Source organism: Meriones unguiculatus, chromosome 10, assembly GCF_030254825.1.
Source record: "Meriones unguiculatus strain TT.TT164.6M chromosome 10, Bangor_MerUng_6.1, whole genome shotgun sequence".
Taxonomy (NCBI): Eukaryota; Metazoa; Chordata; class Mammalia; order Rodentia; family Muridae; genus Meriones; species Meriones unguiculatus.
Genome location: NC_083358.1, coordinates 104,300,005 through 104,324,371, shown reverse-complemented (window position 1 = coordinate 104,324,371; position 24,367 = coordinate 104,300,005). Strand labels below are relative to the sequence as shown.

At 45.6% G+C, this 24,367-nt stretch overlaps 1 protein-coding gene across 1 annotated transcript; it reads left to right on the top strand.

Moving 5' to 3' along the window:
* Positions 1-14,896: 14,896 nt before the first annotated feature.
* Trim45 (tripartite motif containing 45) lies at positions 14,897-24,286 on the top strand. The gene is made up of 6 exons (XM_021650502.2): positions 14,897-16,170; positions 17,670-18,400; positions 20,032-20,161; positions 20,748-20,862; positions 22,843-22,969; positions 24,014-24,286. Exons 1-6 carry the CDS (start codon positions 15,683-15,685, stop codon positions 24,160-24,162), a joined length of 1,740 nt encoding a protein of 579 aa, XP_021506177.1. The 5' UTR covers positions 14,897-15,682; the 3' UTR covers positions 24,163-24,286.
* The last annotated feature ends 81 nt before the right edge of the window (positions 24,287-24,367 follow it).

Below are 24,367 nucleotides of genomic sequence, written 5' to 3'. Positions count from 1 at the left end.
TAATTTAGACATGAGTAGGGTAGGCTGGTCATAGACGACTTCCTGGAGGAAACGGAACTATAGACTTTTGGTTTGAGGCTACAGACCAGATGGGAGGTTCCATATAAATGGGAAGGTAGCAAGGGCATGACACTAGACAGGGGAGAAGTTGTGTCCCACAGGGCCCGGTGGGTACGGGTCTGCACGTGATAGCACTGCACCTCAGTTTTATTTCAGAAGCTATCTGAAGGTGGGTACGGCGGTGCACACTCAAGGCTCAGGAGGGTGAGTTGGGAGTGGTGAATTTGAAGCCAGCCCGTATTGCATGGTGTAACCCATTTCCAAGTAAACAAATCAAACAAAGAAACACAAACATTTGGGAAAATGGTGCAATAAAAATCTACATACTCTTTACTACAGTAGCGAGAGAAAAAAGAAAGAGAGAATATAATGACTTGGCGAAGTATGAACAATGTTTGTTGAGACGTGTAACACTCTTCAGCTTGCAACACCCTGTAACACTGTTTTTTCCCCACTGTGTCTCCAGCAGGGACCCAGAGCAGAGCTACAGTTCAGAGATGGGAGCGATAGGGTGCAATACATCTGTAAATATTTCGATATATTTTCTCGATGTTATGTTCTTTGCTGTCCTTGGGAAATTTGGGGTATTAACTGGTCTAAATTACAGAGTGCAGCTCCTCTGCGCACACCCCGGGAATGTCTGTCTAGAGAACAGGAAGCAGTGTGTGTCAGCAGGCGGTGATCAGCCCCTGAGGAACACTTACTTCACCACAGGACATTTTATCCAAGATATATTGTATCTGCATTTGTACTGTGTGTGTCTATAAATGTACAGAAATATATATGCTTTATACATTGAGAAAATAAGACTTTTTTTCTGCCATCTGCAAAGAACCAACTTTCGCTCATCTGGGGACAATGTTGTTCCCACTGAGAACATAGGAGAAAAGCAGATTGGAGGCAAAAGAAGAATGAATCAGAATTTAACGGCATGAACTCCTACTCTAGGTAATTTTTAGAAACAATATTAATATAAACTACACAGGATAAATTCATGTCTTTATCTCCTGACACACTGTTTCATTTCTTCTTCTAACCCTGTTCTGTTGAACATAAGCCACAAAGGCACACCTCTATGTGTCCCCAAAGACCCAGCACAAAAGTAAGAGACGAGATCAGTCGATGGCCACCTACTCCCAAGGAAACAGCTTGACTACCGTAAGTGTTATTTGGGAGGCGGGGGATGGAGGATGGAGAAACACACCAATCAGTTTAGGGACAGCAGAGAAAACAAAGCAAGGCAGGCAAGCCTTTAGAGGCAGTACAATCCAGGTGCGTGTTAAAATAGAAGGTTGTTTTGAAGCTAACTCTACTGACTAGATGTTTTGCCAAGGCCCATGGCACAGCTGCCCAAAGAGGAATTCACTGTCATTTACTGTGGTTCTGGTTTAGCAGCCACCTTAAAAGTGGAGCAGAACAAGCAGAAATGATTTAAATATTGATTTTATTTGGTAGAATCTTATTAAAATATTACCACTTTTGGATGATTCTTTGGAATAAGAAAAAAGGGGGGGGGGCAGGAGTTTTGATGCACACCTTAAATCCCAGCACTTTCCAGTCAGAGGCAGGTAGATTTCTTCCAGGCCAGCCTGGTCTATGTAATGAGTTCAAGGGTCAGTGTAGAAAAATAAAGTAAATAAGGTAAATTAAAGTTCTATCTCAAAAACTAACAAGGAGAGAGAGGAGAGAGATAAAGAGAGAGGGGGTGGGAGAGACAGGGGAGAGAGAGAGAGAAATAAAAGGTTGGGAACAGGAAGGGAGAGGAAGAGAGAAGAGGTAGCTATCAAGCCATGAAACTACCAAGCTGTGAAACAACATGCAAGAAACTTGGAGCGAGGGACCACAGACATGAGACAATCAGTGTGAAAGGCTGTCTGTTTGATTCCAACCTCAAAGCACTCTGGGAAAAAGGCAAATCAGTAGAGATGGTTAAAGACAGCAGTGGCTGCCAGGAGTCTGAAAGGAGGAGTGACTAAAGGAAGAGATGCAGCACAGGGGACTTTGGAGACAGAAACTCTGGGGTGGCTGATAGACGCTGTGCATTTGTCAAAACCTATAGGCGAACCCCAATGGTGAAGGGTAAGCGACAGCACGGTGACTTCAGTCCACAGCAGCTAAGGCACCACCGTGGCACAGGATGTTGATGGGGAGTTCCGTTCTCCTGCTGGGAGAAACGTGTAATCTGTTCAGTATTGCTCCGAAGAGAAAGCTGTTCTTTTAATTTATACTAGGATTGGCAGATGGCTCAGTGGGTAGAGTACTGGCCCTATAAAATGTGAGGCCCAGAGTGGGGGTCCCCCACACCCACACCAATGCTGGGTGGGTGTGGCAGCCTGCTTAGCTAGCTCAGCTGAATGGATGAGCTTTGGGTTCGAGAGAGAGACGTTGCCTCAGAACATGAGATGGAGAGTGAGGAGAGCGCGTGCACCCCCTGACGCTTGTGCAAACACGCTCGATCATGCACACGCAGACAAGTTTATACTTAAAAATTACGAAAATAAACATAAATATGTGTCATTTCAACATGCAAATCGATGATATATTTTACATCCTTTTTTCCATTATAGATCTTTGGAAGTCAGCACTTACTTTATACAGCGTATCTGAATTTGGACTAAGCATATTTCAAGTGATTCACAGCTGCATGAGGCAACTGCTTCCCACGTGTCCCTACATTGGAGACATAGCGATGCTCTGCAAGGACCATCCACTACCCTTCCTCGCTCTCCAACTCTGACAGCGTTGCTCCAGGCCATGCACAAAATAAGGAGAAAATGCTGTTTGCTCAGCCAAAGCAGCTTCCTGACCAGCCTCTATGGCCAGTGGTTCTCAACCTTCCTAACGCTGTGACCCTTTAATATAGTTCCTCATGTTCTGGTGATCCCCAGCCATAAAATTATTGTTGTTACTACTTCCTAACCGTAATTCTGCTACTGCTATGAATCATAATGTAAATATCTGTGTTTTCTGGTGATCTTAGGTGACCCCTATGAAAGGGTTGTTCAACCTCCCTAAAAGGGGTTGTGACCCCCAGAATGAGAACCAGTGCTCTAAGCCTTTCCACCAACATTGCTGCCTCTCAGTGCCTCAAATACAAGTATCATCTGGCAGTACCATCTTCTACCTCCATCCCAGTTTACAGCAATCACAGTCTAGGCCAGACATTTTCTTAGGAGAGTTTTACAGAGTGACATAGCACATTTGAAGGACAGAAGGGCTTTGCTGCATCAGAAATTCTGGAAAACGTTATGTATTGCTCATTAAATAAGAGAAGAAAATGAGAAGCATTGCCTCTGTACAAAAAGTAGGAAGTTCTTCCAGGCCTTACATACTGTGCAAATAAATGAACATTTTATTAAAATGTGGTGCTGATCTAAATGCTTCCTAGGAAATAGGTACTTAAGAAAAAATAGCTGCTGTCAGTCTGAGGCTTTGCCTCAGTAGGTGAGGGGGATTTATATTTTCTTGCAGCTGGGAACATTATTTATATTTCCTACCAACATCTCTGGAACTAATGTATAAACGTCTCTATATACCATGATGTATTGTAATCTACTCATGCTGTAAATGCTGTTACTAAGCTGCGGGCGACTTGTGCTCAGAAAAGTTGGCTGTCGTTTGAATTAGAAGACACTGCATTCAATCACAGCCTGTCCTTTTATAGTCATTCACAGGTTTTATCACTCGGAGAAATGAGGGGAGAGGCATGTGTTTGCAACCACTTTAACAGCTCTTAGGAAGGAAGGGAAAGAAAAAAATCAGAAGGGGGTTCAAGTGTAAAATCAAAAGCTGAGCGGCCCCCCAAATCCTGCAGGGAAAGCAGCACGGTGCGAGTGGACACTGTGGTACTTGTGTGTGTACAAACATGCCTATAAACTGTCACCTTTATAAATAAGTGTCTTCATGTAATATAAATATAACTCAATAAAAGGATGTATCTTGTGCTTGCTTTAAAAATTTTTGGCAGAGAGGAAAATTAAAAGCTGGGGATGTATACTAAGCAAGAGTAACGGATTTTTTGATAACTACTAAGGCTGAGCACTGGGTGCTTCGCTTACAAGTTTATTATGCTTTTCCCTATGAAAGTCTAGAAATCGTGCACGGTATGTTTTACAATATACAGAGTTTATTTATTTATTTATTTTTGTTCAAGACATGGTTTTTCTGTGTAGCCCTGACTGTCCTGGAACTTGCTCTGTAGACAACACTGGCCTCAAACTCAGAGATCTGCCTGCTTCTGCCTCCCAAGCACCGGCATTAAAGGCGTGCGCCACCACAGCCTGACTAATATACGGATATTTTTAACAACAACAACAAAATGTTAACAAGTTTCTCAGATTTCAGACTTGGCATAGGAGATGTGTTACACACATACACACATTCTTTTAGATTGCTTAGCTATAAAAGTAACCTTTATCCACCTGGTTCACCTGTTGTCTGGGAGGCTTACTGCCTCTTGCTAACTTCCTGGAAGCTTCTAGCTGCCGGAGATCTAATCTAGGCCTTCAATGTTTTCAGCCTCTGAGACCTACTGCTGAATAAGCTCACTCTTGTTCTTTCTGAGCTCGGGGCTGGCTGGCTCAACTCAGCTGTTGCGGCTCAAACTCCTCTCCCAGCTGATTTACTCAATCTGGCTTCTCTCGGTCCCTGAATTGCTCTGCTTGGCCTCACACTAACTCCAGCAATCTGCTCTAATCTTCTCATTCTCTCTTCTGTCTCTCTGCAACCTGTCTTTCTATCATTGTCCCAGTAAAAACTTTTCTCTCTGCATTGCCCCGTAAGTAGCTTCTCTTTCCTCTCTTCTCATGAGAGGCGGGTGTATACTATTATGTCAACTCTTTCTCTGATTCCTCACTGTTTCTGCCACTCAACAAATATCACTTTCAAACATGGCGGCTTCCTTCTACAAACTATCTTTATCTTCACTGTTTGGGATTAAAGGCATTTGTTTACTGCCACACCTGGACCTAAACTTTTCTTTACCTGAAATTTGTTCTATACCAGGCTGGCCTTGAACTCAGATCTGTTTGTCTCTGCTGGATTAAAGGTATGTTTAGAAGGTCTTTGGATGTGATCTCTTGCCAGAGCAGCCATGTTCTAAGTTAAAATTCCTCTATACTTAGCAAACACATTTTCTCAGTAAAAATATATACATACATATATACACATACATGCATACAGGAATATACACAGGCGCGCGCACACACACACACACACACACACACACACACATACACACACACTCATCCTTCGGTATGTGAAGAATTGGTTCCCGACACCCTGCAGATACCCTTGTATAGAGAGGTACAGTGTTTTACAAATTGCATGCATGCCTTCTCCTGTGTAGTTTTGGTCATTTCTAAATTATCTATAATATCACATATACAATGTAAATGCTAAGTGGTTGCTAGATTGTATTGTTTAGAGTGTAATAAACAGCTCTATATGTTTATACAAGTTTTAAAATTTTTGTTCATTTTTACTTATATTGGTGTTTTGCCTACCTATTGTACGCTTACCACATGTGTGCCTTGGAAGCGAGAAGGTGCCAGATCCCTTGGAGCAGTTTTTACAGATGGTAGTGAGATGCCATGTGGGTGCTGGCAACAAATGCAGGTCCTCTGGAAGAGCAGCAAGGGATCTCGGCCGCTGAGCCATCTCTCCAGCCCCTGAGCGATTATCATATGATTGTAAAACACAAGGCTTTCATTATGACGTTCCCATCCATCCATAATGTGATCACATTCGCTTCTTCTATTAACTCTTTATCTTTCCTCCTTCCCTCATTTCTTCTCCACATCTCTAGGTCTTTCATATCTTTTTTCTATCTTCTACATATGAAAGAATGCATACAATATTTGTTTCTGTTTGGTTTGTTTGTTTGTTGAGATATATTCCCAGAAGTGCTATGGTTGGATTATATAAAACTTTTATATTAAATTTTTCAAGGAGCCTCCATTTCCATAGTGGCTGTATTAATTTACATTTCCACTAACAGTAAACAAGATTCTCTTTTCTTTCTTCCTTCTTTTCTTCCTCTCTCTCTTTCTGAGACAGGGTTTCTGTGTGTATCCCTGCCTGTCACAGAACTCTGATCTGTAGATCAGGCTGGTCTCAAACTCACAGGGATCCCAGTGCCTCTGCCTCCCAGCGCTGGGATTAAAAGCTTGAGCCACCACCACCCGGCTTGCTTGCATTCATAAAGATCAGCCACTCTGACTGGTATGGGTCAGAATCTCATTGTAGTTGGTCTGCATTTCTGATAGCTAAGGGTGTTGAATATTTGCATGTAACATGCACACAGGCACACCCATGTCTCTGTCTTCATTTAATACTGTGTCCATTTCCATTATCATTTATTGATTGAACTAGTTAAACGTCTTTTGTCCCCCCCTCTCCCCGTTTTAGTTCTTTATGTATGATAGACGGTACTCTCATTAGATAGTCTGCAAAGATCACTCTTTTCTTCTGCGGGCTGTCTCTGTACTCCATTAATTGTTCTTTTGATGGAGAGAAGCCTTTTAATTTGATATAGCCTTGTCAGTGCCTGCTCTTCGTTCCTGGACTATTAGGAGTCCTGTGCAGAAAACCACTGCTTATATCTATATCTGAAACAAGTTCCCAAGTTTCAGGTCTTACGTGAAGGCCCTTGGTCTATTTGAATTGATTTTTGTACAGGATGAGAGATAAGGTTCTAGTTTAGACAGCTAACTTTCTTTTTTTTTTTTTTAAGATTTATTATTTATTTATTATGTATACAATGTATGCTTGCATGTACACCTGCATACCAGAAGAGGACACCAGATTTCATTTCAAATGGTTGTGAGCCACCATGTGGTTGCTGGGAATTGAACTCAGGACCTCTGGAAGAGCAGCCAATGCTCTTAACCTCTGAGCCATCTCTCCAGCCCGAGAGCTAACTTTCTTAATATCATTTTTAAAGGAGGATATCTTTTTTCCAGTGTATGTTTTGGTACCTTTGTTGGGAATCAAATGGTTGCAAGCGCATGGGCTTCTATCTAGGTTGTATAGGTCTGTAATAGAGTTTAAGTCAGGTCTTCTGTCGCCTCCAGAATTATACTTTTTAATCAGGACTGCCTTAGCTCTTTGAGGTCTCTTGTGCTTCTACATAAGGTTTAGGACTAAATGTTATATTTATGTGAAGAGTATCATTGTAATTTTTATGAGAATCACATTGACATAATGCTTTTGGTAAGGCAGCCTTCTTAATGATGTTGATTCTGCTAACCTACAAGCATGGAGGTCTCTCCATTAGTCCTTGTCCATATTGACCTGGCATCCTGACAAGAAGCGAGCCATGGAACTAACTGGAGCAAATGTGTACCACAGCAAAGGTCCAACTGAAACCAGCATTTTCAAATCTAACCTTGAAAGGTGGCACGTTTATTAAAGTCAAGTGCCGAAAGAATCCTAAAAGGGAAAATGGTGTGTTAAATTAAGAAGCAGTGTTTACTGGAAGCACAAAGCATGAGCTGTGACCAGTTCTTTAGCAGAACAGCATGAGCACCACACAACTGCGTCTCCAATTTTAATGACAAGCATTATCACCACCTGCAGTATGGACCTGACCTCTCAATGCACTGTTTTCTTTATATGACTCATTCCTGTCAATTATATGTATATATGTTTACATGGGAGACAAAGGTATCTGCAGCTAATATAATCAAAAAGCACTTACCCACACGGTTCAAAGAAAATATGTAACGGACCAGATACCCTTTGGAAAGCATTTATTTCCAAGAAAGGTGAATAACGAGCTCCAGTGTGAGAAACGTGTAAAGGGGAGTTCACAGAAAGACATGGACAAATGTACAATAAGGTGCACACAGTTCAAGGATCACTTAAGATTGACACTTTCTGACTATGTCAACTCTAGGCTACATTTGGGGGCCGTGACAGATACTTGTCAGTCAATGGGAGTCAAGTACAAAGAATGAAACGTCATAAATAACACAGTAGATTTTTTTCCCTTTTTTGTTTTTGTTGTTGTTTTGAGACAGGGTTTCTCCGTGTGGCCTTGGCTGTCCTGGACTCGTTTTGTAGACCAGGCTGGCCTCAGACTCACAGAGCTGTGTGTGCCTCTGCCTCCCAGAGAGCCAGGACCATAGGCAAGCACCACTGTGCCTGGCTAGTAAATACTTTTTCTCTACGGGCAGGTAGATAAGTAATATGGGGCTGATGTCTCCTCCAACCTTCTCTATGGAGAGCTTGAAAAGTGACATCATTCTAACTATCTCATCTCCACTGCCTCAAGGTTGAATAACTGCCCATTAATCAACAAGTGTCAGTAACTATGTAATACTTATTGTCTCCCATAATTACATCACCTCATAATCTACTCCTACCTTAATTTTTTCCTTCTTTCCTTCCTTTCTTTAATGACCTTTAACTCCTAGCATCCCTGCCTCTATCTCCCAAGTGCTGGGATTATTGTCCAGTGCCACACGGGTCTCAGCAGTGAATTTTTTAAAGCCAAAACATCTAAAACTCACTGTGTCCTGGAGCCTACTCAATCCCTTCCTTCTCTATGTCAGTTCAGTTTTTTTTTTTTGAAATTTATTTTTTTTATAAATTACAGTTTATTCACTTGTATCCCAGCTGTAGCTCCCTCCTTCATCCCCTCCCAATCCCACCTTCCCTCCCACATCTCCTCCCATGCCCCTCTCCAGATCCATTGATAAGGGAAGGTCCTCCTCCACTTCCATCTGACCCTAGCCTATCAGGTCTCATCAGGTCTGGTTGCATTGTCTTCCTCTGTGGCCTGGGAAGGCTGCTCCACCATCAGGGGGAGGGGATCGAAGAGCCAGCCACTGAGTCTCATGCCAGAGACCGCCCCTGTTCCCCTTACTAGGGTACCCACTTGGAGACTGAGCTGCCATGAGCTACATCTGTGCAGGGGTTCTAGGTTATTTCCATGCATGGTCCTTGGTTGGAGTATCAGTCTCAGAAAAGACCTCTGTGCTCAGATTTTTTTTTGGTTCTGTTGCTCTCCTTGTGGATCTCCTGTCCCCTCCAGGTCTTTCTATCTCCCCCTTCTTTCATAAGTCAGTTCAGTTTTAATTTGTTATATAAAGAACTGAGCAAGTACTATCCACGCTTATTGGCAATTCTAGTTTGTTAAAAGCTACTTCCACTAGATGGCACCAAAGAGTCGCATGCTAGGAATCAGGCCTGGCTAACTTCAGCAAAAAATGATCTATCTGAAATGAGCAATCCATTTCCCTGAGATTTGTTCTGATATTATTAGTTCTGGATAGGAACCACGTATCTCGGCCACTTATTCACTCACAGAACATGCTGTGTTTCAGGCACTGTAGCCTGTGTAGGCGATGCAGAAATGATACAGGAGCCCATGTGGATAGAAGTTTGATAACAATTCCATGGGCTGGAGAGATGGCTCAGTGGTTAAGATCAGTCTGTTCTCCTAAAGGACCGGGTTAAATTCCCAGCATCCACATGGAAGCACACAACTGTATGTACCACCAACTTCAAGGGATCTGTCATCTTCACACTAGTACATATAAACTTAAATAAACTATTAAAACAAACAAACAGGTAAGAGCATGCCCAGAGTTCGGTTCCCACCACCTCCACTGGATGACTGACAATCACCTCTAACTTCGACTCCGTGAGACCTGATGCCTCTGGTCTTGTAGGGCACCTGCCCTCATGTATGCATATGCACGTGATTTTTAAAATAATCAGAATAAAATCTTTAAAAATATAAGAGTGGAGGGGCATTGTGATGGCAGAAGGCAGCATCAGGTGGGATGCACTGGGTGTCGTGGTGCAAACCTCAGCAGTGAGTTCAAGGCCAGCCTGGTCTACACATCAAATTGCAGGCTAGCCAGGGCTATATAGTAAAGAAAAGAAAAAGGAGGGAAACTGAGATAGTGTTCTAGTTTAATAAAACGCTAACAGAAACTCGTGCAGAAAAGGATTGATTTGGCTTACAATTTGTGATCACGGTGAGTGAAGTCAGGGCGGGAACTCCAGCAGCAGGGGTAGAGGCGGGAACCATGGAGGAGTGCCACTTACTGGCTTTCTCTCCAAGCTCGCATTCAGATACCTTTCTTTTGCCTCCAAGGTCCACCTGTCCAGGGGTAGCAGCGCCTACAGTGGCCTGGGACCTCCCACACCAATCATTAGTCAATGCTACACAGACTTGCCTCCAGGCCAATCTGAGGGAGGCATTTTCTCAACTGAGGATGTGACCAGTGTTGAGAACCGCTGACTTCAGGGCATGACAAGGTAGATGATGCTCAGTATGTACGAACATAGTTTGTTTTTCCATGTGTCATGTCAAGTATCACCCCATAATAATCAGAGGAGAATGAAGAGGCATTCTGGGGTGTGGGGGCAGGGACTAAGAGCTCTAGCAACACTGAAGCCAAATGGAAGATGCACTGCAGGGAAAGAGGAGAATCCGAGAGCAAGAAGGAGGGGCGAGAGTTTCAGAAAGTTGTGTTTTAAATGGATAGCAAAGTCAGCTGAGTAAGGACTGAAAAGCAGTGCACGGCACGCTGCTGGTGCCTTTGGTTTCCGAGGAGCGCTGGCAGCAAATGCCAGACTGCATGGCATTAGGGGGGGAAGATGAAGAAAAAGAAACAAGCCTAGACTGTTGTTGATACTTTTCTTGTGGCAGCAACCACACGGGAAGGATGCACTTGCCTTGGCTCATGGTTTTTGAGATGTAGTCTGTCTTGGTGGACAAGGTATGGCAGCCTGGAGGTTCTCAGCACAGCTGGGGTATGGGGCTGTTTGCTCATGTGTGGGCAAATCAAGAAGCAGAGATCACGTGAAAGCAGTCCAGTCAGAAACCTCAAAGCACCCTACCCCGCTACAGTGGGCCATTTCCTTCAGTGAGGTTGTCCCAATTAAGCTGCAACTCCTCCCCAAACTGCATTACCAACCAGGGCTGGGTGATCACACATGCGTTATGGGGGACATTTCACTTCAGCCACAGTATTCGTCTCCAAACCCTCAGCTAAAAAGAAAAGGGAGGCTGAGGAGCGCAGAGCTGAAGGAGAAACAGAAGCCTGAGTGTGAGAGATGCACCAGTGAGGAGGGATGAAGACAGGCAAGACAGACGTGGGGTAGGGCTGGATTTTTAGGCCACAGGTCTCAGGAGAGATCAAGGAGGTAGAGAGATGACAGACAGAGACAGATGTAATGGTGAGAGATAAGTCCACCAGAACCTTCCTGCCCATTCCCTCAGTATCTGTTGGATGGATGAAGCAGTGTTAGAACCAGACTTTCTCATCTCCAGGTAGGTAATCTTCCCTTCCTGACTTTCCTGCCTCGGGTACCATTCCTGTCTTGGACATTAGGGGTGTGCTGAATCCTCAGCTACCTTACAAACCTGCCCACACCCAGAAGTCCTGCTCTTCTGCTCCTCTAGCTTTGTAGTTCCTATGACCACCTGCTGTGGTCCTCAGTAGGATGAAGGCATGTGTAAACACAGAGCAAGACAATGAACCAAATCTGACAAGGGACCATTGTTTAAATCTTAACCACGTGAAAGCAACTCATATCACTTATCCACTGGATTCTTGGTTGAATATGGTCTGGTTAATTTTCTCATTATTTGAGATCACCAATGTCTGCATCATTATTCACAGGTCTTTATCAAATGCCTACTATGAAGGCAATGGGTTAGTTGCCAATGGGTTATCTTAACAAAGAAACAGAAAACACATACATTTGTATGCCACCTACACATAATATACATAACTTATACACATTTACATATGTATAAATATGTACACAAATATAATAAAAATACTATAAGGTAGAAAATACTGGAACATAAACAATATAGGCAGCAAAAGGGCTGGTTTCCTTTTAGGTTTTTGAGGGGTGCTGGATATCAAATTATACCACTGAGCTAAACCTCCAAATTCACAAAGTAGCCATTAGAAACAATGCTAAGCTTGGATATAATGGAAGATTCTGAGAGCAGAGCGAAGTAAGTTCACCTGACACACAAGAAGGGACAGGTTTTAAAAATAAAGGCAGGACAACGGTGCAGACAACTTGACAAGGGGCAAGAATGGTGCTTGTCGGACTTCAGGAGTTACTCAGAAGTCTGGGTTTATGGGTCTATAAAGAAAACGTCTTAGAATGAAGGCTTAATGTGGTTTTACAATTAACCTGGAAGATCAGATTAGCTATTTAACCAAAGTCAAGAATGATCCAGAGACTGTTGTGGTTCTTGGGGAGTTTCAAAAATTCTATGCGGTAAGGTGTTGGCAATGGGAATGGAAAGAAACGGATGCCTGCCTGGATGTGGAAAACGAGAAAGGAGGCCAGGAGGAATATAAGATTTCAGGCTGGGAGAGTGAGCTTCCCTCAGGAGAATGAAATGGGAAGGTTAATCTTCCCATTTAATGAATGAGCATAGAATTTAATGAACAGAGAAGCCCTGAGTCATTTAAGACGGGGTTAAGCGATAGGACCAGGTTTTGGAGCAATTATAATAGACATTTATGACACCCCCCCCCCCGCCCCCTGGCAGTTGGTACTGGAATTAGGAACTCAACTTTTTTAAGAGGAAATACAGAGAATGAAGAGAGGACACTAACAAAGACAGCATAACGATACCCCAAAGATGGGTGTGGCAGCGCACACCTGTGATCCTGGCACTCGGGGGAGGGAGGGGAGAGGGGGCAGACGCAGGCAGATCTCTGTGAGTTCAAGGCCAGCCTGATCTACAGAGTGAGTCCAGGACAGCCAGGGATACACAGAGAAACCCTCCTGGAAAACAAAACAAAGCAAAGCAAAGCAAAGCAGAACATTCCGAGTACACGACAATGGCAAATACTAAAATGACTGAGTTCTGAGAAAAACCGAGTAATACTGTCACTTGTGATCTACACAAAAAAGAGAAAGAATAAACTGTTGTCGATCAAATGATTTACATGAGGTTACACTTTAAGAAACAGTGGTGAGAGAACAAAGTTAATCCAGTTGAAGGGAACTGGATGGAGGATTAGTCAGCAAAATACGGAGAGGTAGAAGAGGCTAGGATAAAAGCAGCCATCAGTGACATGAGAAAAGAGAGAATATGCCTAGACCTTTAAGTAGAAAGCAAAGGCATTCTCCAGATTTTCTCCAACCATGGAAGGTAGTGTGTAAGGGATCTGAGGTATAAGAGGCCGAGAAAAGGGAGGACAGAGGTGACTGGAGCAGAATCTTAGACATGACACCATAAGACTGTTATTTCCATCCCGGATGTTAGCTCAGGCTGACCACTAGATCCCGTCGTCCAGACTACTCTCTCATAAGCTGTTAGATTAAATTAGATAACACATATAGATTACACAGCACTCCTCCAACAAGGGAAGTTAGAATACCAGTTATGGGAAATGTGATACGGCATGAATAAGAGACAACAAAGCGTAGCTGAGCACCAAGGAGGAGGCTAAGTTCAGAGCAACAATATAGAGCAAAGGCAAAGTCCACGCAGTTTTGTAATTTGCTTCAGCATACTGGAGTGAAGCAAGCGGCTTCAGTCAGGGCAGTGCAGAGCACAAAGGCTGGAGAAATCTAGGTAGGGACCATTTTCATTGTTAAGACCTTTGTAGGCATCTTACATTGGCCAGTCACGTGATTTTTATATAAAAAAAATGGCTTTTAAGCAATTCACAGCTAATATTTTACTTATGTTAAAGTTAGAAGCAGATCTCAAGACCCTCACAATAAAGACCAAACCAGACCATTTTGGGGGTGGTGTGTGTATGTGTGTGTGTGTGTGTGTTGACACACGTGCTAGAGACAGAACCCAGAGCCTCATACATACTAAGCAAATACTCTACATCTCCAGTCCGACATATTTTAGAAACAGCCAGATTGTTCCTTTTTTTTTTTTTTTCGTCATCTTTCCATAATTTAGGGCCCTTTCTACCCAGAGTCCATACTTCATAAAAGCGTAGCCTCTGACTGCTAGGGCTACAGAATGAAATCTCTGGTAAAGAGATCCCCGTAACAGCTGTCCATGGATCGAAATCAACGATGGGCGATTGTAAACGAGGAAAGGTGGGAGGCAGAGTCTTAAGCTACTGAAGAGTAAGAACAGGTGGCAACTAGGGAGCCACGTTACCACTACTGGAATTCAAGAAATGAAGGACTCAGACCTCACCTGTGGGAAGCAGTCTCCTTAAGAATGAATCTGAGACTCCTGGCAGAACTCTTCAAGGAGACAAAGAAATAATAATGCTCGGGCTACCAGGTGTGCCTATCTTCCTAACTAGTTGTCGGGCCTACAAAGGATTTATCCCTCACTCACATCCTCCACTGTCCCATTGTGACCAGGCAGGAGACCCCCTTGATGGTAAAAACAGCCACCAAGCTTGCTCTGCTAGCCCCACCTCTCCCCCGGCCCTGACCACTTCCGTTACTGTAGAATTCTGGGTGAGAAGTATCTCAACTCTTAGGACATATGCCGTCCGGCCTTGAACCGGTGAATTAAGGCGGCCTGCACCCCAGAAACTCAGTGGAGCTCCGCGGGGCTTTTCTGTTAGATTCCTGGAACCAGAGCCGGAGGTACCTTTGCCCTGAAAAATGCCAGAAGCTAGCCAGCTGCTGGCAGCTTGCGAGACCTAAAGAACAGAAAAATGCTCGTGAGACCAAGGAAAAGAACCTGATAGGGTGACCCTGATTCGCGGAGGCCTCTGCAGCCGAGGAGAGGCCGCCTACAACTTCCAGCATGCTTCGGGCTAGAGCTCTGCCGACTGACAGTACCGCGCACCAATGGGAGAACCCTGTCTGACTTTAGGGCGGAGCCCGTCCGGCGGCACTCAGCGCGGCTTTTTCAATGATCCTGAGGCCTCTCTACTGGCCGGAGCTCATCCTCGTGAAATGGTGACGCCGACGACACTACGCCGCTCACTCCCAGGCTCCTCTTCCCGGTCCGACCTGCCGCCCTCCCTCGGTCGTCCCTCTGGTCTCAACGCGCGAGGATGTGGAACCTCCTGAGCTTATTGGATGACAGTGGTGCCACTCTGGGGGGCGGCGTGGCTCCGCGCGGCGAGGCCTGCCCCTCTCAGACGGTGATTGGCTTCTTTGGAGCTTACCTTGGCTGGGATTGGTGCGAGGCGGGGCGACAGCTCTGGGGCCTTCTGAGCAGCCGAGGGAGGCGGCCGCACTTGGCGCCGCATCCCGGGAGAGCCTGAGGACCCTCTACCTCATCGCCGGGGGCGGAGGGCGCGCTTGTCGCGTGGGGGGAGGGGGGGCGGGACCAGTGGAGAGAGAAGGGGGTGGCCTTGGAGGACCCGAAATGCAGCGGTTATGGTGGTGGTAGCAGGACCAGCTGGGGACTAGATCAAGAAGCGCTTGCTAGGAGGACGACTTGGGTGATAGAGGAGGGCGTGGACGTGTCTGGAATGGGGTGCAGTGGAAAGGAAGGGCCCAGCCACACATCCCGAGTAGAACTGTGGATGGTCCTCAGAGGCATTCTCTTTACGGTTGCCCTTTTATTTGGCAACACGAAAGTCCTTATGGTTTCTGTTCAAGTTCTTGGAACTCTGTCTCTGGGTGAATTTAACCTGCATTATAGGACTGCCCAGGGCCTTTTCTGATACGGGGTACAGACGTGGGGAAGATGTCAGAAAACAGGAAGCCGCTTCCGGGTTTCGTGCACAAGCACCCCGATGCGAACGCATCTGGGAACTCAGGCAAGACTCACTGCCCTGCGTGTCTGGGGCTTTTTAAAGCCCCCAGGCTCTTGCCTTGCTTGCACACGGTGTGCACCACGTGTCTGGAAAAGCTGGAACCGTTCTCAGTAGTGGACATCCGAGGGGGTGACTCAGATACACGCGCTGAGGGGTCAATATTCCAGGAACCCAAGTCACGCAGCCTGCAGCCACAGATTGGCATCCTCTGTCCGGTATGTGATGCTCAGGTGGACCTGCCCTTGGGTGGAGTGAAGGCTTTAACGATAGACCACCTGGCCATGAATGATGTGATGCTGGAGAGTCTGCGTGGGGAAGGCCAGGGCCTGGTGTGTGACCTGTGCAGCGACAGAGAAGTAGAGAAGAGGTGTCAGACCTGCAAAGCCAATCTCTGCCACTTCTGCTGCCAGGCTCATAGGTAAAGAGGGAATACCCCGCTTGTTGTGGCTTAAGAATGGAGCACAAAGATAGCAAGCTACGCATCCCTTTGGCGAGCAGATCAAAAAGCAAAGAACTCTGCCCATGCAACCACAAGCTCTACAAGAGAAGTTAGCACAGCTGAGCCGATACCTGTGGTAATAGGGGCATCACAGGTCGCAGTTCACAGAGCGCACTGGGTTTCCCGCCATCACCAGTCGTTTATCCATTGCATATGCACTGGGTACTGTGGAGACAGGATTCCCGGGCTACCGTAGACCCTGCCCTTAGTCCCATCTGACCATTGTGACTTTTACAGAAAGACAGGTGCTATTTCACTCCTGTTTGTCAAGTGAGGAAATGGAAGCTCAGCAATATTTTGTAATTTGCCAGGGTCCCACAGCTGGTAAGCATGTTACTGAACTGACTCCTCAGTCCAGAGCTAGCTCTGCCGTGCTCTCTTTACTAAGCACATGCCACCTTCTTGACATAGGTGTCGACTGCCTGTGCCTTAACTTCCACCTCTGCACCTGGGGAGCAGGCTGGTAGACACTAATTGGAGTGTTTCATCTTATCACACTCTATGGACAGTTTGTTAGATGATTTACCCTTTGTCCCCTTTCCTCACTACAACAAAGCAAACAAGCAAACAAATAAAAAAAAAAAAATAAGTTCAGATTACTAATGTTTTTAAGTTCTGACCTCCCTTAGTTTTCTGGTCTTAGCAACAGAACAATTGTCTCTGCTCCCTATTTTTAACTTGAATGACCATGCCCATGGCTGTCTTGTTGCCAACTCAACAGCTGACCCATTTTCTCAGCAGCCGCACTCGTACCAGAATAGGCACACACACTTCAAGTTGATGGAAACTCCTCAAGCAGTCACTGCATTTCCCTGGGGATTTCCGGAGTCTCCTAGAAGCCTATAGAAAAGAGGAATTAAAGAGAACTTTGATTTTAGTGTCCATTGATTTTGCTTTCTACTAATGGTGATGGCTCTTGAGGGAAATGCTGGCCTGCCAATGTATGTGATGGAGGCACTGGCCAGAGGAATTGCTTTGCTAAAATGTTAATTAAACATAAGATGAGTGTTTGTCGGAGCCAGCTGGCTGCTTTCACTGCTGTGTAGATCCATCTGGCATGCGTGTCGCACGTGGTGGCTGTCTTCCACCATGTTTTGGGAAGTGGGCTGTGGCTCTTGTCTAAACTTAACAAATTAACTCGAGTGGAAGTTCCTTGGCGTGAAGTCTCAGCATTGAGCCTTTTCAGGATGTATCCCAAGCCAAGTTCAAGTGTATGTGTATCGTGCTCTAAACAATAGACCCAGACAGGCATGAGTTTCACTGTGTGGAGAAATAGTGAAGCAAAGAGGGACCTGTAGTTTTAAATACGTTCTGAGGAATGTGACTGTTTAAATCTATTTAACTCCTACAACCTGTTTGCCAAACTGCCTCCCTCTAGAGTTATTCCCTCACTTCCTGTCCCCAACTCTTCTTCCCAGGCGACAGAAGAAGACGGCATTTCATACCGTGGTGGATCTGAAAGACCTGAAAGGCTACAGTCGGGTTGGAAAGCCCATCCTGTGTCCCACTCACCCTGCGGAGGAGCTGAGGCTGTTCTGTGAACTGTGTGACCAGCCGGTGTGCCGGGACTGTGTTGTTGGGGAGCACCGGGAACACCCCTTCGACTTCACCAGCAACGTCATCCACAAGCACGGAGACTCTGTGCGGGAGCTGCTTCGAGGCACCCAGCCCCACGTGGAGGCCCTGGAGGAAGCCCTCGCTCAGATCCAAGGTGTGAGCAGTGCCCTCCAAGAGCAAGTGGAGGCGGTGGCAGCCGATGTCCACGCGTTCTCCCAGGGCTACATCAAAGCCATCGAGGAACATCGGGACAAGCTGCTAAAGCAGCTGGATGGCATACGGATCCAGAAGGAAAACTCTTTGCAGCTGCAGAAAGCACAGCTGGAACAGCTGCTGGCAGATATGCGGACTGGAGTGGAGTTCACGGAGCACCTGCTGACCAGCGGCTCGGACTTGGAGATCCTCATCACCAAGAGAGTGGTGGTAGAACGGCTCAGGAAACTGAACAAAGTTGAATACAGCGCCCGCCTGGGAGTGAACGATAAGATCAGCTTCTCTCAGGAGAAGGCAGGCCAGTGCCGAGGCTATGACGTGTACGGGGCCATTAACACCAAAGAAGTTGATCCAGCTAAGTGTGTCCTTCAGGGAGAAGGTAGGGAAGCATTTCTTGGTGGCACTGAGAAGACAGTGTACAGGGACATGATATTTAAGGAATTGTGGCTTGCTGTCTTGAGGGTGTAGCTCAATTAGCAGAGCACTTGTCCGACCTGCACAAACCCTGGGTTCAGTTACCAACCCCACATAAAACTGAGCATGGCTGGCTACACATGCTTATCAGCCCAGCACTTGGTGGATAGGGACAGGAGGGTCAGAAGTTTGAAGACCTCTTTGGATACATAGCAAGTTTGAGGCCTGATGGGCTATAAGAGACAGTATGTCAACAGGAGGAAAAAAAATGAGGCTTGTTCAGCTAGGAGCACTTCCCAAGGGAGAGAGGCATACTGATTTTAAAGGCAGCAACCCTCTACCTTGCAGTTTTCTTTCTCACTTGTTCTGGGTGGGCTGCAGTTATTAATATGGAGGTGAAGCTTGAGCATTTTTCATTTCAGAAAAGTAGACACTCCCAAGAACCTTAAGGATCAGGCTTTGCTTTGGGGAGACAGAACCTGGCCATGCCCACAGGAAATAATAGCACTGACTAGGACAAGGCAAAATCTGCCTGCTCAGAGGCATGCATGGCAGGTCCTGGTGCTATGTCAGGGTTACAGAAAAACAAGGAAGACAAGATGATGGCTTCCTTTCTTCCCTACCATTTTGGTTCATACAAACTTTATATCATTGGTGGTTCAAAGGATTTGATAGGTTGAGAGTTTTTGTTTTGTTTTGTTTTTTTGAGACAGGGTCTCAGTATGTAGCTCTGGCTGACCTGGAACTCTATGGAACAGGCTGGCCTCAAACTTAAAGAAACCTACCTGCCTCTGAATGCTGGGTCTAAAGGCAGCATCACCAGGCCCATCTAGAAATGATTTCTTCATTACCAGTGTTCTGTTCCTAAGGGAAGCATGTCATCCAAACCAATTTCACAGATCAGTCCTGATGGGAAATTTGTATTTGATTTGCCTTCACTTTAGAGAGGAACTCCTAACTCCTTGGGAGTCACAGATCACTCTGAGAATGATCTCTCCCAGAAGTACCCACTAAGTAGGGCATACAGTTTCAGGAGTTTCCTAGCTCCTCCCATCCCCTTGCTCTCCACCCCCTCACCTCCCATAGGCTTCTCCACAACACCTGGTAGTTCACAATTCTGGTTCTATCTGCTTGCTGGCCAGCATGCTATAGCCAGCAGGTAGCCTCCCAGCACCTCCACATTAGCTTTTGAGTTGCACAGGCTCTCACAATGGAGATTGCAAGCTGGACTGCAGGATCCTCTACCTATTCAAGCAGGGCTTGGGGAAGGTTGTTTTGAAGATATCAGTCTCATACACTTCTAAAGGCTTTCCTTGGATACCTAGATGGATCCTGACTATTTGCAGTTTCCTTGGGACTGAAGTTAAGATGCAGAACCCTATGTGGCCTCCAAGCAGCTGCTGACAAATCACTTTGCCCAGGCCTCTGGGGCAGAGTGTGAGAGGTTATCCAGGTGGCATGGCCTAGAGGGAAGGAGAACAGGAAGGAAACAGGGTCGTTCAAATAACCAGGAAGCACAGGCTTTGTTTGGATGACTGGGGAGATGGTTTCTCCTTTTTGCCTGCGAGGTGCGCACTGTGTGTTTGTCTTTTGCAGATCTCCACAGAGCTCGAGAGAAACAGACAGCCTCTTTTACCCTGCTTTGTAAGGATGCCACAGGAGAGAGCATGGGCAGAGGAGGAGACAACGTCCATGTTGCAGTTGTCCCCAAAGATAAGCAAGATAGGTGTGTATAAAATGTAGCATGTATCATAGGCAGTGAGGAAACCAGTAGGGCCTTTGAGGCCCGGCAGCTGTAACTGGACTCTTTCACCGTACTGTTCTACAATACCATGAGAAAATGATTCCACACCATTAACCAAATGTGTTTCCTTGTGTAGGTTTTATGGCTAGCTTCCGTTCTTTCTCAGCATAGTCTTCCCTGTCCCCAGGTTGTCCTCATACCAAACTCTGGAATGAACAGAAGTTGTCTTGAGGTATATGGAATGCTACCCTTTCTTAAACCTAGCCTATTTCCCATAAAATTATTCCAGGATCATATTTATATTCTCCCTCTGCATTTGGCATAAGGAGAAAGGGCCATGAAACAGAGAGGACAACTGAGACCTGCCAAAAGGAGTCCAGGAACGTTTCCCTGGTTTTCAGGATGATGGACTAGAGTAGAGCTGATGCTGTTTACCTTCAGCTTGGGGGATGTTTATCATTCATATTAAGTGCAATGAATGTAAAGCTGCAGAACTGCTTCCTCCAACGGGGCAGCTGGAGCAGGCTTGTGAGAGGGAATGGCCTTTTGAACCCTTACTGTCATTCAGTCCAATCAGAACAGTGGTCCAGGACAACAAGGATGGATCATACCATGTTTCCTACACCCCTAAGGAACCTGGAATCTACACCGTGTGGGTCTGCATCAGAGAGCAGCATGTGCAGGTGAGGAAGCCCCACCTCCCACACCTTCAGTCAGCTCAAGATCTCATAGGACCACCTGCTTAAGAGATGAAATAAGTAGCCGAGTGTAGTGGTGCACTCACAAAGACAGGTGATCTCTATGAGTGTGAGGCCTGCCTGGTCTACAAGGTGAGTCCAGGACAGCCAAGGCTACAAAGAGAAACCCAAAACCCTGCCTCAAAAAAAAAAAAAAAAAAAAAAAAGAGAGAGAGAGAGAGAGAGATGAAATAAACTGTCCCTTTCTCTTCATCATGAACACAGCCCAGATTCTGCAACTCTTGTTCTTACTAGACAGTGCTCATGACCCTAAGAATGCTGCCTGTTTCACCCACTGATGGTTACATTGCATTTTTCCTTCTTCTGGTCATTTGTTGGGATTCTTAATCTTGGGGAGATGTCTTGGCCACAGGGGAGTCCATTAGCTGATAAGCACACATGTAGGAAAATTTTTTACTTTTCCACACTGTGACTGAGCACGGTTGGCAGGGATATGGCTCCTCCTGACATCTGACCATCATATATCTGCCTAACCATCAGCTCACAGAACATAAGTATATCTGTACTGTGGTTCCAATAACCCACACAAGAAAGTATAGCAAAAACCTTTGATGACATTGAAGCATTCAGTTTCCTCAGTCAGAAGGCATCACTGATGGCCATAGATGCCATTGTGGTTATGTCAATCATGTGACCTGTGCCATTACTACTTAACTAATCACAGCACCAACAGCTTGGAAGTTTTTGTATACTTTAGTCTCTTCAATGCCTACTCAGACCTGTCTTGCTCCAAAGACAGTAAGCTCTGTAACCAAAATTGGAATTTGAACCTCTTACTTTATCTTCGGATTGTTTTATTTTGTTGTCGTATGAAATAGGGGACAGATTATACAATTATAACAATAGTTATAATCTGTAGGCTGGCCTACAATTCACTGTGTAGCCAGGCTGGCCTTGAACTCTTGATTCTCTTTCCTTGACCTCTCAAGTACAGGGATTATAGGATGTGCCAATCATGTTTGCATCAAAGTTTTTTGTTTGTATTAAATTGTGTATTTGCTAGCCTTCCATTCCTGTGACAAAATACCTGAGCTATAAACTTGAAAGAAAGATTTTTGGCTTATAATTTAAGAGGCTTAGCCTATGAGTCTTACCTTCAAAAGATGGAAACTTTAACACTGGGAAGTCTTCTAAGATACCAGATTTCCATTTTGCCTTCTGTCAGATGATGTGGTTCTTACATAGGGACAGGAAAATTACAATACTTAATAAACATTTGTGTTTAATAGAGGAGAGAAATTAAAATAGAGAAGTTATCCTTGAAGAAAAACTGGCTAGAGTTCCTCACTTGAGACTCAGTAGCCACACATCCTAAACCTCTCTTCCATGGACCCTCACCAACCACTAATAAGAGGTAGAGGTGAGGGGAAAGGTGCCAGCTCTGTGAGAAGAGACGTGGCTGAGAAGCTACAGAAAGCACTGCCTATGTCCTAGCTTGTGGCTGTGGCAGCCTAGTGGCCAGGCCTGAGATGCCTGGGACTCCTAAAGACGGCCAGCTGCATGAAAGCCCGAGCTGATGACTGTTGTATGGAGTGGGTTCCATTTCCACTTCATGCAAGGCTGGAGGGAGGCAGAACCCATGAAGAGCCTGAGCCAAGCCTGAGTTAATTCAGATGTCATTGAAAATGGAGCAGACCCTATGTAACTGTCTTCAGTGCCCAGAGGCTTTGGTAGCCACGTAAACAGTGACCCAGTGAAATGTGACTCTGGCGCATGGCAGGGGGGCTGTATAAATCTCAGTCCAGCTTCACTGCACTGGTACTTGCCCCTGTCCAGCGAGAAGTCCCTACCCAGTACATTCCTGTCCTGCATCCTTGTCCCCCACCCTGTGACCTAGAGCCTGCTAACCATGCATCCCACTGATGCCTGAGGTGCCTCTCTTTGCTCTTGGCCTGACCCCTTCAGGGCTCACCGTTCACTGTGACTGTGAAGAGAAAGCATCGCCCACACCTAGGGGTGTTTCACTGCTGCACCTTCTGCTCCAGCGGAGGCCAGAAATCTGCACGCTGTGCCTGCGGAGGCACCATGCCAGGTAAGGGTGGTCGGTGTCCTTAAGCCTGCTAGCCCAAGCAGCAGCAAGCAAGGGTCCTTCCCTTCTCTGCCCTAGGGTGTTTCTTCTAGAATTCTAGCTTCATGTGTATAGGCGGGACAGAGAACCTAGGTAAGCCCCTTGTTCTGAACTAAAATGACAGGCTTCAAGGTTCTGAGTTCTTTCTTGATACAGCTCGCCAGTCCACGGGCCTTGTGACCAGTCCACAGGCCTGCTGCTCTTCTGTGGGATTCTCAGATTCAGTCTATACCCACTCTAGCAGTGTGAACACTGTGAAATACAGACCCATCCAAAATCATGGAGAAATTCAAATGGGGAGGATCAGGGGAGTGGATGATTGAGCAATGTCTGGCTCTTTCAGAAGGCAGAACTTCAGGCAAGAGATTAAAAACTTTTTTTTTTTTTTTAATTATCATGGAGCTGGAGAGATCCAACTATGTGGCCACTGCCTGCTTTTGCAGAAGATTCAAGTTCAATTCCCAACACCCACTCGGATGCTCACAACTATTTATTACTCCAGTTAAAGGGATTTGATACCCTCTTCTGGTAACAGGCACACACATGGTACATAGATACACATGCAGGCAAAACACTCATATATATATATATATATATATATATATATAATTAAAAAAATGTATATATATATATATATATCATTAAAAAATTTCCCATCATGTCTTTACTCTAATGGTGGCCCACAAAATAAGCTTTTGAAACCTTCCATAATCAATTCAGGATCTGTCTCCTTTTCTATTAATCTATCCTTCTTTTTTCATGTCACTCACTCAATACAGTTAAGATCCAAACCAGTTCATTTAACACTTAAAGTGCAAACTAGCACTTCGGACAGTTCTGAAAGCCTGGGCTGGCCATGGCTACCACAGAATCCTGACCACAGTGGAGTGAAAAAGGTAGCTCCTTTGGAAAGATTTTCACTGCTTAGGTCTGAATGCTGCCAGGCTTAACTTGTGTGGCAGAGCTGGACCCTGCTTGCAGCTGTTCTCCTCCCTTTGTATCGTGCAGGTGGGTACCTTGGCTGTGGCCACGGACACAAAGGCCACCCAGGCCGCCCTCACTGGTCTTGCTGTGGGAAGTTCATCGAGAAGTCTGAGTGCACATACACCAGTGGGCAGGGCGCACCGAGGAGTCTGCTTAGGACCGTGGCTCTCTGATGGCTTCCTCGGGACAAGTTCAGCCAGGTAAACCTGAGGCCAGCATGACTTCAGATGTGCAGAGAAGCAGGATCTTGAGGAGTTTCAAAGAGACTGAGAATTAAAGACAAAGTGCTTTCTCTAACGTCAGAGTCCAAGTGCTTTTGTGTGTGTAAGCGTCTCGCCATGGCTAAGAACAGGTCACCACTTCAAGCAGGATGCTCAG